The sequence below is a fragment of the Setaria italica genome, chromosome IV (assembly GCF_000263155.2).
Source record: "Setaria italica strain Yugu1 chromosome IV, Setaria_italica_v2.0, whole genome shotgun sequence".
NCBI classification, from domain to species: Eukaryota; Viridiplantae; Streptophyta; class Magnoliopsida; order Poales; family Poaceae; genus Setaria; species Setaria italica.
The window spans coordinates 37,691,696-37,704,111 of record NC_028453.1 but is presented as its reverse complement, the minus strand read 5'-3'; the positions used below and the strand labels follow the sequence as shown (position 1 = coordinate 37,704,111).

At 52.3% G+C, this 12,416-nt stretch overlaps 1 protein-coding gene across 2 annotated transcripts; it reads right to left on the bottom strand.

Moving 5' to 3' along the window:
* Positions 1-4,242: 4,242 nt before the first annotated feature.
* LOC101784034 (auxin response factor 18) lies at positions 4,243-7,960 on the bottom strand. 2 transcript variants are annotated; one of them, XM_004966198.4, is made up of 4 exons: positions 7,730-7,960; positions 6,336-7,609; positions 5,300-6,195; positions 4,243-4,773 (listed from the first exon to the last, which is right to left on the bottom strand). In XM_004966198.4, exons 2-4 carry the CDS (start codon positions 7,425-7,427, stop codon positions 4,701-4,703), a joined length of 2,061 nt encoding a protein of 686 aa, XP_004966255.1. In that variant the 5' UTR covers positions 7,428-7,609; positions 7,730-7,960; the 3' UTR covers positions 4,243-4,700. The 2 variants fall into 2 exon arrangements, with proteins under 2 accessions (XP_004966255.1, XP_004966256.1); XM_004966199.4 differs by having other exon boundaries at positions 6,336-7,550.
* Between the last annotated feature and the right edge of the window lie 4,456 nt (positions 7,961-12,416).

The following is a 12,416-nucleotide window of genomic DNA, read 5'->3' as shown; positions in this document are numbered from 1 at the left end:
GTCGGTTGTTACATGGAAAGCAATCTGAGTCGGTTTACAGAAGTATCCTGTCATATCCTAGCAGAATCCGTTCACCCGGCCTCCGCACCTGTGCTCCACGTATCTTCATGTCTAGCCCGCACGGCGTGGTCGGGCGGGCCCACCTGTCAGGACCGACCAGTATCCTAGTCACTATGGGTACCCTTATTCCTCAATATAGAATTCGAAGTTTGCAATAGAAAATGAAATGATCTAAGTATATAATTTTAACCTAAAACTCTAACAACAATTGCTGAGCTAAATGTCTTCGGTGTACCTACTCCACCTCTGGGAACTTTTGGAGCAGAAATTCTTAAAGCGGGAGAGATGCACACTAAAGATATTTGATTGAGTATATAATAGCGTTTAGAACAATCTAATTATTAGTTCATCCTAAACTACATCTATCTAGTATTTCAAAACAGATGGAGTATGTTTTTGGGCCACATAATTTTGTCCTAAAACTCCAAATTACGGATCTTGGAATTTGAGCCGTGCCAAACAGCCTGAGTACGTAGTGAGAGTACGACTAATCCTCAGTTCATTGGTGCAGGACAGATTGACATTGGAACAGACGGCCGGCCAGGCCCGGCCCCTAGCTGATGTTAACTTCTCTGGTCTTACAAATTACCTCATTCTTGTTCAGTTGTTCTGTTTAACACTGGCGGACCTAGTATTGATTCCCGGGTATTCCCGGGAATACCCTACTCACCTGCCAAAAGATCAAGCATATGATACGCATATACATATGCATTGTCACAAATGAGCTATATTTGTTACAAATGAGGTATATCTTTGTCTCTTCGGCCATTCTAAGCCAAATAACCTTCCCAGCAGCTAACAGGCCTAATAACGCTTGGCCAAACTCGATCCATCTTTAGCACCATCCGTCCACAACACCACCACACGGCACTCCATGTCGCAGCCTCGCAACGCATGTTTGCATCGCCTCATCGGGCATCAGGTCGACCAAATAACCTTTATCCTTCGAATCACCGAAACAAAAACCCTCAATTTGCAACACAGGAGTGAGCTGTGAGCGCAAATGAGAGCGACGAGCACCCGGAATCGCGTGGCGGCTTCCAACGGCTGCGGCGCTAGCCTGTAGACAAGCCATGGCGGCACAGCGCCACCCCAGACATGCATCTGGTATCCTATTCGGTTGAAGATTTTTCTTCATCGGATTTTTGTTTTCTTTGGAGGTAGGGAATACTCTACTCCAAAATCAAAATCCTAGGTCAAGTACTACTTTGACGTCTCTATCATGCCACGCAGATATTTGGTTTATTAGGTACCTCTGCTACTTTGACCTCTCTGTTTTTTAGAAGCAAAGGGTGATGTGCACATATTGTCGCGGTGCTAGCGTGCGTTGCCATGAGCATGCATGATACTACACTCCAAGCACTTGGATGAGGTTATAGTAGCAACTAGTAGACTACCAAGGACTCTCTCTTCCACGGTTCCCTGTAAGCCTTGCACCTCTATTGGGTAATGCCAGAGTCGCAGCATCAAGGTTTGACTCAAATTGAGCGAAGGCGGCCACTTCGCGACATTGTGCCAATTCCAGTTTTGAACTACCGCAGACTTGTTTCATAGCTTTCAACCAAAATTCGTGACGTTGCACCGCGCCGGCCGCACGTGTGGTACGTCAGTTGCGTAGATAGCTAGGCCGCTCCCGTGACGGAACGGGCAACCGTGTCCGTGCCGGGCACGCAGTCACGCGCGCACGGGTGCACGCTGCACGTCGCCGTACGTGGCGGACTCGCCGCGCGCGGCCGCCGGCCGGAGCCCCGATCCGCTCCACCCCGCATCGATTTCCCGACCGATCGAGAGCGCGCTCCGCGTCGCTGCCTCGACCCCTCGCTCTCGGCTCGGGTGGAACGCGGGATCCGCACGCCAAGCTGCCGCGCCATTGGTCGATTCGGTAACCCGGCATGTGGGCTGGTTGCATTGGTGGTGGTGGTTATTCGCGACCCGATTAAGCACCCTGTACTTGCTGACTGATCCTGACTGCTCGTTCGGCTTTGGCATCCCATGATGTGTTGATTCACCTTTTCTGCGATGGCGCCATGACGGACTTGTTGGTCCATACTAGCACACTATACTACAAGAAAACCGACGGTTCATGGCTTGTCCGTGTAGAATCGCCTCTGCCGGAACGGATTATTTGCCAGTCTCGCTCGCTGTCACTGCTCGGCTTTGCATCAGCGCGAGAGAGAATTTCTCACCCCACTAGGCACTTGTAGTCTCTTGCATCGTCAACCATAGCACGTGACAATGTCCATCCCCAGCGGCATAGCCAGCCTTTTTCCTTCCCTTTCCTGGCTCGCCACGGGAAAGCATCGCCGTTTCTGGCCGTCGCTAGCAGCCTGACTAGCAGAGGGACCAAAGGAACGCGCCATTAGTAAGCTGCCCGATCCGGAGTCCGGACACGACGACACGACATCTAGTCGACACCAGCCAAGCAGAAAGCGACGCCACTCGCGGCCGCCACCACTCGCGCTCGCCGACACACAACGCCAACGCCCACGACGACGGAGAACCTCGCTGCATGGCATCAGCTGCCGTTCTGGCGTGTTCTGGTCGAGCGTCCTTCTCACATCTCGACATCGCTATCAGGAGCAGCATGCAGCTAGCGGTTCGTTCCGTTATTATTTTTGACCACGAAACAGCGCCGCGCGTACCATCCGCCAGACGTCGACGCATGTGGCGCGAACCGTTGGCGCCGGAGACGGGCACGTACGCGCCGTGCGGCGGCCGGAAGCTAGAGAGAGCCAGCGGGCCACGCCACCGCCGCAGGGACAAGCGTCCGGGGCGGCGGCGGCGGGCGGCGACCACTGTAGCCGGGTACGTCGCGTCGCGGGATTCAACAACGCCGGCCGGCCGGCCGGCCGGGCGTTGCTTCTCCTCGCGGCACTCATCAACGTAGCCAGACCCGGCCAGCTAGCTGCTAGCTAGTTCTGTCTCGTGCGCCCGTGCGACGACCGTGCGTGCGAGAGCCCTGCATGGATTGGGGGGATGGCGTGCTTGCACGTATGTCCCTACAGTTTTCTGAATTCCAAACTCCGTACAGGTACAGGTACAGGTACAGCGGCGCTCGCTCGCGACACGGCTGCCTGTAGATTCGCCGAGGTTTCACTGTGCCGGTACTCTTCAGTAGTTCACCTTTCTACCTTTTCACCGTACCAGTGTGCAGAGGATGGCGGCCGGTAACGAGAATGCAGAGCCGTACTGGTACGTGCGTGCGAAGCCCGATCACCTCGCGCTCGCGGAAATGTCTTCGAGATCAAACGCGTGATCGTACATGAGGAGCACGGCAGATATGCCAAAGATTGAGCGATCAGCAGTGCAGGCTGGTTGGAGTCTTCAGTCTTGGAGAGGGTAAAAGGCGGCGCGCAGCTGAAAATGGTAAAAAACACCTCATCCGGTTGCTTCTTGCTTGCTTAATTTGCTTTGCTTCCCAGAGGGACCAAACAACAAAAAAAAAGCGAGCATTTTTTTTCCCTGAATGTATTCATCACAGTAAAAAGACATGTACTTACTGCTGCACCTTTTTTTAGTACTTTTTACACGTGCAAAGGTTCGTTAAAAAAGAATACGGATCGAGATCGAGCGTACCAACCTTCTTTCTGCCCAACGCTACCATTTACACTTTCCACCCGTGCAGATAAACCCGAGAGGATATAAAGTGAAGGTAGCAGGGTACTTCACCCCCGCGGAAAGAGATCACTGCGGAACGGAATTACGGAGCGCAAGCCATGTATGCAAGGAGCACGGCCGCCTGGCGCCTGTACGCGATCCCAGGGGCACTCAGCGCTGCGGCCCGGAGAACGGAAGTGGCAGTAAAAGGTGAAAGCGTAGAGAGGAGTAGAGGACTGGATCACAGCGCCGGCCGCCGGGGGCGGCTCGGTGACGGTACACGCGCACGGCGGCCTGGCTGATCGCCTCTGCCGTATCACAGGCCGGGGTCGGGACACGCATCGCCTCGCTCCATCTCCATGGCTGCGGCTGGCCGTCCCTCTCCTTGTCCGGGGCTGTACACCCGCGATCTCCGTAGGATTTCCCCCCGGCAGCGACGGCAGAAGCAGAAGACACTGGTACGTCATGACTACTAGTACACTGTCGAAAGTCGAAACATTCTTACAGAGCAGCAAGGCGACACGGCTGAAAACAACCGACAGCAACTGGTTACTGACGGTGGAAAAAAGAACTGAGAATTTGATGTGAAAACCAAGCCAAGCTATGCCGCCAGTCCATCCTGAAGCACGGCATGCCTTTTATTAGACGGAGGTACAGACAGAGTCACGGAACAGAGATTGCAGAGTTTTCAGACAACCAACCAACCACCCAACCAAACACCTTCCCAAAACTTTCAGGAATCGCATTCGCCAAGCAACGGTTTCGTGGCAGAGTACATCCATGACAATATCATCAGTGATCAGATGCAACAGCGATGATCACTTCAAACGACAATAGGGCGTAGAGCTAATCCGGCAAATCTGCCGGTAAAATTATGGGTCCTGCGATGATTACACGCACTCGGTCCCGTTCCGGGAGCTCCAATCGACGGAAAACCAAACTGAAACTGCCTCTCCTCTTTGAAATTGCACCAGCAATTGGAAGTGGAAATTTGCCACCACGCTCCTCCAGCTGTACAAGTGACGAGAGCTTCTTCCATTCCCCTACCTCGCTAAGCTATCGCTGCTTGCCGTGTCCGTTAGTATGGTCAGCCTCCGAGTGGTTTTCGTGAACTCACTGCAAATTATTCAGAAAAAAAAAATTGAGCTCACTAGTATAGCTTGAGCGGACAATGTGGGAATTCAAAAAACAAAAATAAATTTTGCAGAAGGTGAGACTTGGTAATGATGGGTCCTCCAACTGCCTGGATGCACTATTGTCCTAGTCCTAGCTTGAAGCAATTTAAGTCAAAGTACCATAAGGATGCTTCCAAGGAATGAACACCTAGAGTTTGGTACTGCAGGATAACTGTGTCTAGATATAGTACTAATTGGTAAATTCTAAAAAAAAATTGTAGTACTAATTGAGAAGTCTAGCACGGTCATGGACACAAGGACACTAGTAATGCTCAGCTTGTCGAGGCTATCAAATACACATTGCAGCGTAAAGTATCAGGAAACTTGAAAGATAGTAGCTAGGCATGTATTGTGCTACGGTCTAGTTATTTTATTTGTGAATACAAAAGACAACACATCTAATACGATTCATGAAACAAATCTAATGTTGAACAGAAACAAACATTTTAATCCAGAATCATACGAACCTGAAAGGCTTATCTCCAGTGTGTTTCAGTGCCCCAGATGCATCACGGTAGAAAACATGACTCATCAACTCAGCTTTCTCAATACCAAACATGTCAGCAAGCCTCTGATATAGCTCCTCATATGACCCAACATCAGAGAGGTCAAGTGTGCGCCCAACATCCTCTGACTGCATGAATACCTTGCAGTGCCCGGTTTCCAACCCGAGATCAAGTACCTTGTTATCTTGGCACGATGGGGCTCCTCCACTGGACGTGCCATCTTGATTGCTTCCGGGGCTTGAAATATCGGAGTTGCTCACTGTCTTTTCGGCATTGTCATCAGAAGGGCTCCTTTTAGGAGTTGACAGCGGGAAGCCCCCACCAGTACCTAATGATATCTGCTGCTCAGTGAGTATTGGCTTCCCGAATAGCATCAATTGCGGCGGCGCCTTCTTGACATCTGATTTCTTGTTCTGTGGGGTGCCAATGGTCAGCAAGCACGAGATATCATCTCGAGCTGCCGGATGGCCGATGATAAGCCCAGCTGCGATCCTCGGCTGCATGCCGTGATCGAGATGGTGAAGCCCGTGAGGTGACAGACTCGACTGCAGTTTGTTAAGGTGGAGATCTGATAAAGATATACCAAATTGAGCATGCCTGGCTCCCTGTATGCCTGCAGGAGTGCCATCCGGGAAATAGCACATAGGACCAACCCCACGGCCAAGAGGGCTCCCATGGAACATCGGTGTCGGAAACTGGCCCTCAAGCGGAAGCTCTGGGTACAATGGAACGCACAGCTTCTTCCGAGGTGGCGAGAAAGGAGAAAGATGAATGGCTGGCATGTTCGAGACAAGCTCAACCAGCCATGGGCTCACCCTCTTCACGTTCTGTAACAAGTCCGGTTCATCCCAAGCGACCTGCAAAAGCCATCCCAAACAAGTGATCAGCATTGTGATTTGTGAAAAAACTCTGCACACTCCTAAGCATCAAGTAGAGTAAGATGATGGAATTTTGAGATGCCGTCCTTGAGAGTACATTGACAGTTATGGAGATCTACCTGAAGAAGCCTCCAAGGTGAGTTGGGCCATCTGATGGGGTCAGCCACCTGCACGGCCGAGACCGTGCCCATGAACCAGCTGATCCTGGACGAGTCCTCCGTCTCAAAGGCCATCTTGAACCTCATGCCGGCGCACCACTGGGTGCGCATCGCCGCTCGGACAGCCCCCGCCTTCACGCAGAACTCCGGCGTGCTCGCCCTCGGGTAGTAAACCACCTCAAAGGGTTGGCCACTCACGGCGAGTTTAGATGCCTCGACGACCTCCTCCGGCCGCACCCGCACTCTGACCTTTCCCCTCGTGGCCATCATCTTGTTGCCGTCCTCGTCTCCTCTCAAGAACATGGAGAATCCCCCGTAATTGCCGCCCGGCGGAGGCGGCTGATGCAAGAACTCCGGCCCTCCGATGCCGCCTTTCTTGGCGCGCCGGATGCCGACGCAGAGGTCCCCGTTCTCCGTCCTCATGAACACGATCGAGTCCCCGGCGACGAGCTTCTTCTGGTTCACGAAGGTGCTCCACCCGGTGGTGAGGAGGTGGCGGCGAGGCGTGCCGCGGTAGATGTGCCGGAACTTCCAGACCACGCCGTGCACGTCCTTGGCGAGCACGGTCTGGACGGGGGGATCGGCCGAGTAGTCCAGCCGCGGGAAGATGGTCTCGGCGCAGTAGCGCGGCACGGAGAAACCCCCGCCGTTGTTGGCGTCGGACTGCGTGAGCGTCTTGGCGAAGGACGCGGGCTTGTCCTCCTGCCCGCCCGCGGCGGCGCCAATGGCGTCTTCGGCGTCGGCAGCGTATCCGGACTCGTTGGGCCGGACGGGGGCGAGGCGGATCTTGGCGAAGACCTCGTCGGTGTCCGGATCGGCCATGAAGCGGACGGCAGCGACGCGGCAGAGGACGAGGGCCGGGACCTGGCCGGCGGGGAGCTCGACGGGGCCCTGCGCGTGCTCCGCGTGGCCCTGCGGGAAGTAGTACACCTTGGAGTGCACCGCCGGCATCTGGACCATGCCGCCGGCGCAGGCGTGCCACAGCTGCGGGTCCATGCACTTGTCGCTCTCCCGCTCCCGCTCCATGGCCGCCGAGTCCACGAAAGTAATCATCTTCACCTCCCACGGCTACCCGGAGGCAAGAATCTCAGCGGAATTGAGCAATTCCCACCCACCGCGACAGCCTTTTGTGGGTGAAATTTCACGCCGCCTCCACTAGCACGAGAAGCCTTTCCGCTGCACAGCCACCATCACCACCACCATCATGATCAGCAGAGTCTACAGCTGAAAAAAGGCTGGGAGGAAAAGAAGCAGCAGAAGGGGGAGGAGGGGAAAGGAAGAGAGAATTTCGCCTCAGAAAATCTTGCGGGGAAAGGGAACCCCAACCAGCACCACAGGTTCATCCGGTCACTCACCTTTCGCAGCAGCTCAGCTCAGCTCAGATCCCTCCAAAGCAAGGGTAACGACGATCCGGGGGGCAAAATCGGCACAGTTCTTCTCCCCCCCTCCTCTCCCCCTCTCTGCAAGCTCTGCAGCGTTTGCCTCCCCACAGGCTCTCAGGTGAGCAGCAGGCTCAGATTCCCCCAGACTGCAGCTGACATGGGGGCAAAAATAGAGAGAGAAAGGGTAGGGACCTAGGGAGAGAGAAAAGCAGTCAAGGCAGCTCTGCATCTCAAGCAAGTACCACTGCCTACTAGTAGTACTAACTCCTGGTTAGTGGATTAATTAATTGTTTATTATTACTTTTCAGTTGCACAACCCAAAGTGCCAGGGGTAATGATATTTTGCGCACGATTTGCTGCATCATTATACCATTATATCCATTGCTGTCTCATTGGCCTTCTCTTCTCTAACAAGCTCTTTTGTTTTCTCTCAAAAGGAACTAAATAAACGGGACCACACGCCAAACCTACAAAATCAACAAGTCGTGTTGTTTTCATCTTATATTTATTTTCCCCCAGACTCGTGTCGTCGTACGTACGTGGCTAAGCTTGTAGTATAGCTATATATATAAGTTTGTGCGTATGGTATTTTCTATTTTAATTATCAAGTATCAAAAGTTTTTTTAATAGCTGCCTTGAAAAAAAAATCAAATCTAACAACGCACCAGTTGAGCTCAAACGGATTTACATGACCAGCGGCATATTTCCACAGCTTTCTCGTGACCTCAAGCATGAAGATTTCACAAAACGCAGCAAATCCGTGAGTCTTTCTTCCGAAATGAAACTGCTGCAGCCTGCAGCGATTCTCATGACGAATAGTACAAAGCAGAGAGAGAGAGAGAGAGAGAGAGAGAGAGAGAGAGAGAGAGAGAGAGAGAGAGAGAGAGAGAGAGAGAGAGAGAGACGTTCAGCTTCAGCTTCAGTTAGCGCAGGTCGTGGAATGCAGGAATGGTGGTGTGCGGCCATCGGAAGCTAGCGCGCTCGTGCGACCGATGGTGGCCAAGCCACGTGTGGCGCCGGGAGGAGAGGGCGCGATCGGATGGGATCGCGAGATGCTTTGGTCGGGGCGCGGGGGCCGTCGGTCGCCTCGGGATCCGCGTCGCGTGGCCGGCGCGCACGGGGCGCCCCGGTCGGGTCCGGGTGCCCATCGCTCTGCTGCTCGCGCTCGGACTCACGCGCTTGCCAGCTCGCCCGGCGGCATGTGACGGTCGCTTTGCTCCCTTCTCAGCCCATGTCCATCCATCCGCCCGGGGGGTAGCTGGCTCGACCATGCAGCGCAGCAGTGATCTTCCTTGGAAAACCGGCAAAAGCAGCAGCAGCGCTATCATGCTACGCGCACAAGAGTTCACCTCGGCGGTGGGGGATCAAACGAGTTGCGAGTTTCTGTTGGAGCTGGGTGGTGGCGGTGTGTTTTCGCCCTAACATCTCATCGCGAACTAACGTTGTCTTTGAAAATTGAATGGAAAACGTCCTTACCATTTCAAATCATGTGGCGCGCGTAACATCTATATTTTTTAAAAGATGTGATTATATTAAAATAGGAAGAGGCACGTATTAGGCGCTAGAACATGCAGCATCAACAGTCAGACGATAGCAGTAACTCTCAACCTTAAGAATTTGCTGACTCGATTTCTTTGAGGTGCTTATCAGCTTATAGGGTAGGGTAGAGTGTGCGTGTAATATATGACTAAGTACGCGTGCATATATGTAAGGTCTATGTCTGCATTGTGTTTCGGAAAAAGAAGTTGGACCAACACATGAACACACGCGCCACACAACATACAACTCAACTCAGCACTAATATTAACTATGTGCATGACTATGTGGATGGACCATTTCCATTCAAAAGCATATGATCGAGAAAGGCTACCAAACGACGTTTTTTTTACTTTCCGTTTTTTTGAGGAGGCGCCATACCAAACAATGTTTGGATGGCTCACTCGTAAAATTGAACTATCCTATGAAATAACTTTGCACGTGACTATTGCGCACAAAGTAGAAAGTGAAATCACAAATCTGTTTAGATATTATTTTCCATTGGGGAGAAGGTCGTGGTTTAATCACTCGAAGTCACGGACTCGCACAAGTACGCCCTGAAGAATAAGGAGGGCGAGCTGAGCCGCATGCACGGTGCGCATCATCCTCGTCAAATTTCAAGAAGAAGAAGAGAGCACCGATCACGAACGCAAATGGATCAAGTTGCCGGCGTGTCCTCGACACGCTCTAAAATTCTGACGTACATGCCGCGCTGCTGCTGCCGTTTGCGATGCTGTCAAAATCTCTCGTTCAACCACCGCCCAAACCCAAATACGGTGCCCATCAATCTCCCATTTATATTCGTCCCAAACACACATGGGTTGGATGACGAGGATCGAACAGGCCAAACTTTTCCTTTTAAGAAACAAAACGAGATGACACGAATTCAAAGCCATTTCTCGCTACTGCTGCCGTTGTTGAGCTTGACCGATCAACAAATCACCTTGACTGACAGACAGATCGATGATCACTTTTTCTGCAGTTATCAAGGCTTGAATTTTTCTGTCGGTTCTCCGATTGGATCTTCGCCTGTTGACAGGGTCCATCGCAGACGGAAAAAGATAACAGCAAGCAAGGCGAAGAGAAAATCATCGGCAGTTCTAGCTCGGCGATTAGTTCAAGTGTCGTTGAATGATTTGGACCGACAGGCGTGTAAAGATGTGGTCAAATCATTCGCTGTCGAGGGCATTACTTCGTTCGGCTGCCTGCCGCCGATTGGTCGCGTCGGAATGACCACTGTAGAGGCTCAGGTCACCTCGATGGGTTGGACTTGGACTCGTGCTCGGTTTGGTGCCTGATGTTGCCCGGTCATTGCCAAATTAAGTACACCGGATTAGGTGTGTGGCGAGAGACAATTAGTTAAGATGAACAATCCTATTTGTTTGCTGGGATTTTTCTTCTCTGAATTGATCGTCAGTGTGTGTGGACGGAATTGATGGGTGTCATCTACTGGTCACGGAGGCACTTGATTAAGCGGTGGTTGCAGATTAGGAGTAGGATTAAGAATTTAACAAGGGTGGCATCATTAGTAAGCAAGATCCTGCCTCCCCCACCCCAAATTCCTGTCCCATTCCTCGGCAGACAAGTTGCAGCCTAGCTGGTGAGCACCTAGATATCCATCCAATCCCCTGCCAAGTGCCAAGGGACCAGCATTAGGCCATGATTAGGCTACTAATACCGGGACAAATCACACGCCCATCTGCAGTTCCGTCGTCTTCCTCTCTCTCTCGGCGGATCACTGTCTTGTCTTTGCTAGAATCTTGCTGTCGGCACTCCACGAGTCCCTGAGCCAGAGAGATTGCTCATCACCCGGAGCAGGAGCAGAATTTGGCCGGTACACCAACCGTTGGTGACGTGCACTTTGTTAACTGGGCGAGGGCGGCATTAATCCGAGGAGGACTAAACCCAACCATGAAAGATACATCTGCTCTGCGACAGCCTAGCCTAGGCCTTGTTTAGTTGGCCAATTTGGGAGGTGCCAAATTACTGTTACAGCACTGTAGCACACTGTAGCGTTTCGTTTGTATTTGTGAATTATTGTCCAAATATTAACTAATTAGGCTCAAAAGATTCGTCTCGTAAAGTACAACAAAACTGTACAATTACTTTTTAATTTCATCTACATTTAGTACTCCATACATGTACCGCAAGTTTGATGTGATGGGGAATCTTCTTTTTGCATAGTGTCAAAGTTGGAAGTTGGGAGTAACTAAACATGGCCCTAGTAATAATTAGGTAAAGGTGACATAAATAGGAGAAGTCTTAGAAGGCACAGGAACTCGAAAAAGGATTTGGATATGCATGCTTGAGCTTGACCGGCTAGTGAGAGATGGGAGGGGAGAGAGAGAGAGAGAGGGGATGGAAGCTACAGAAAGCAAGTTTGATGCATGTCCGGATCACACGCTCATCCGATCTGTTCTCCGGTGTTGTGTGTTCCTCCTCCATCCACAGGATGTCATGGAGACCTCTTTTTATTTTTGTCTCTCTCGTCTCGTCTCTGACCGTGAGGTCACACGACAACAGTACCGTAGCTGACAGATGGTCACTTTATGCCTTGCCTAGAGCCTACGGGGCACTAGCTAGTACCTCATCCCCATCCTCCTAGTAGACAGTTCATGTCACACATCAGAAACGATACTGCATCGATGCGTTGGTTCATCAGGGCCATGGCAAGGCTTTTTTTTTTTCTGCACAGATGCAATCCGAGGCTCACACGCGCATGCTTGCAGTGGCAGTTCGCGTGCGCAACTAAACCCATGGACAGCAAGCAGCCAAGTGAGGGCGCAGCTGGCCATGTGCCGCGGCCGCGGGCTGCCGAGCTGTCCTCGCGTGCGCCGGGCGTGGCGTCGCGGTCGCGGTCGCGCACAATCGGAGAAAGAGAGGGGAGCCTGGAGCCTCACCCGGCGGCCGCTTTTTGACCGCGCAAAAGCTAAAGGCGGAGGAGCACTGGCGCGACACGAGCCAAAGCGGGCGGGCGAGCGCGCCCGGTCGGGGTGTGGTCACGTCCGCGGGGTTAATGATGTGCTCGTACGCGTGCACGCACGCAGACATGCCTGTAACTCTCACCGGTACTGTTTGGTCTTAGCGAGACGTGTCCATGTCGAAGACGGCACGTATTTATAGC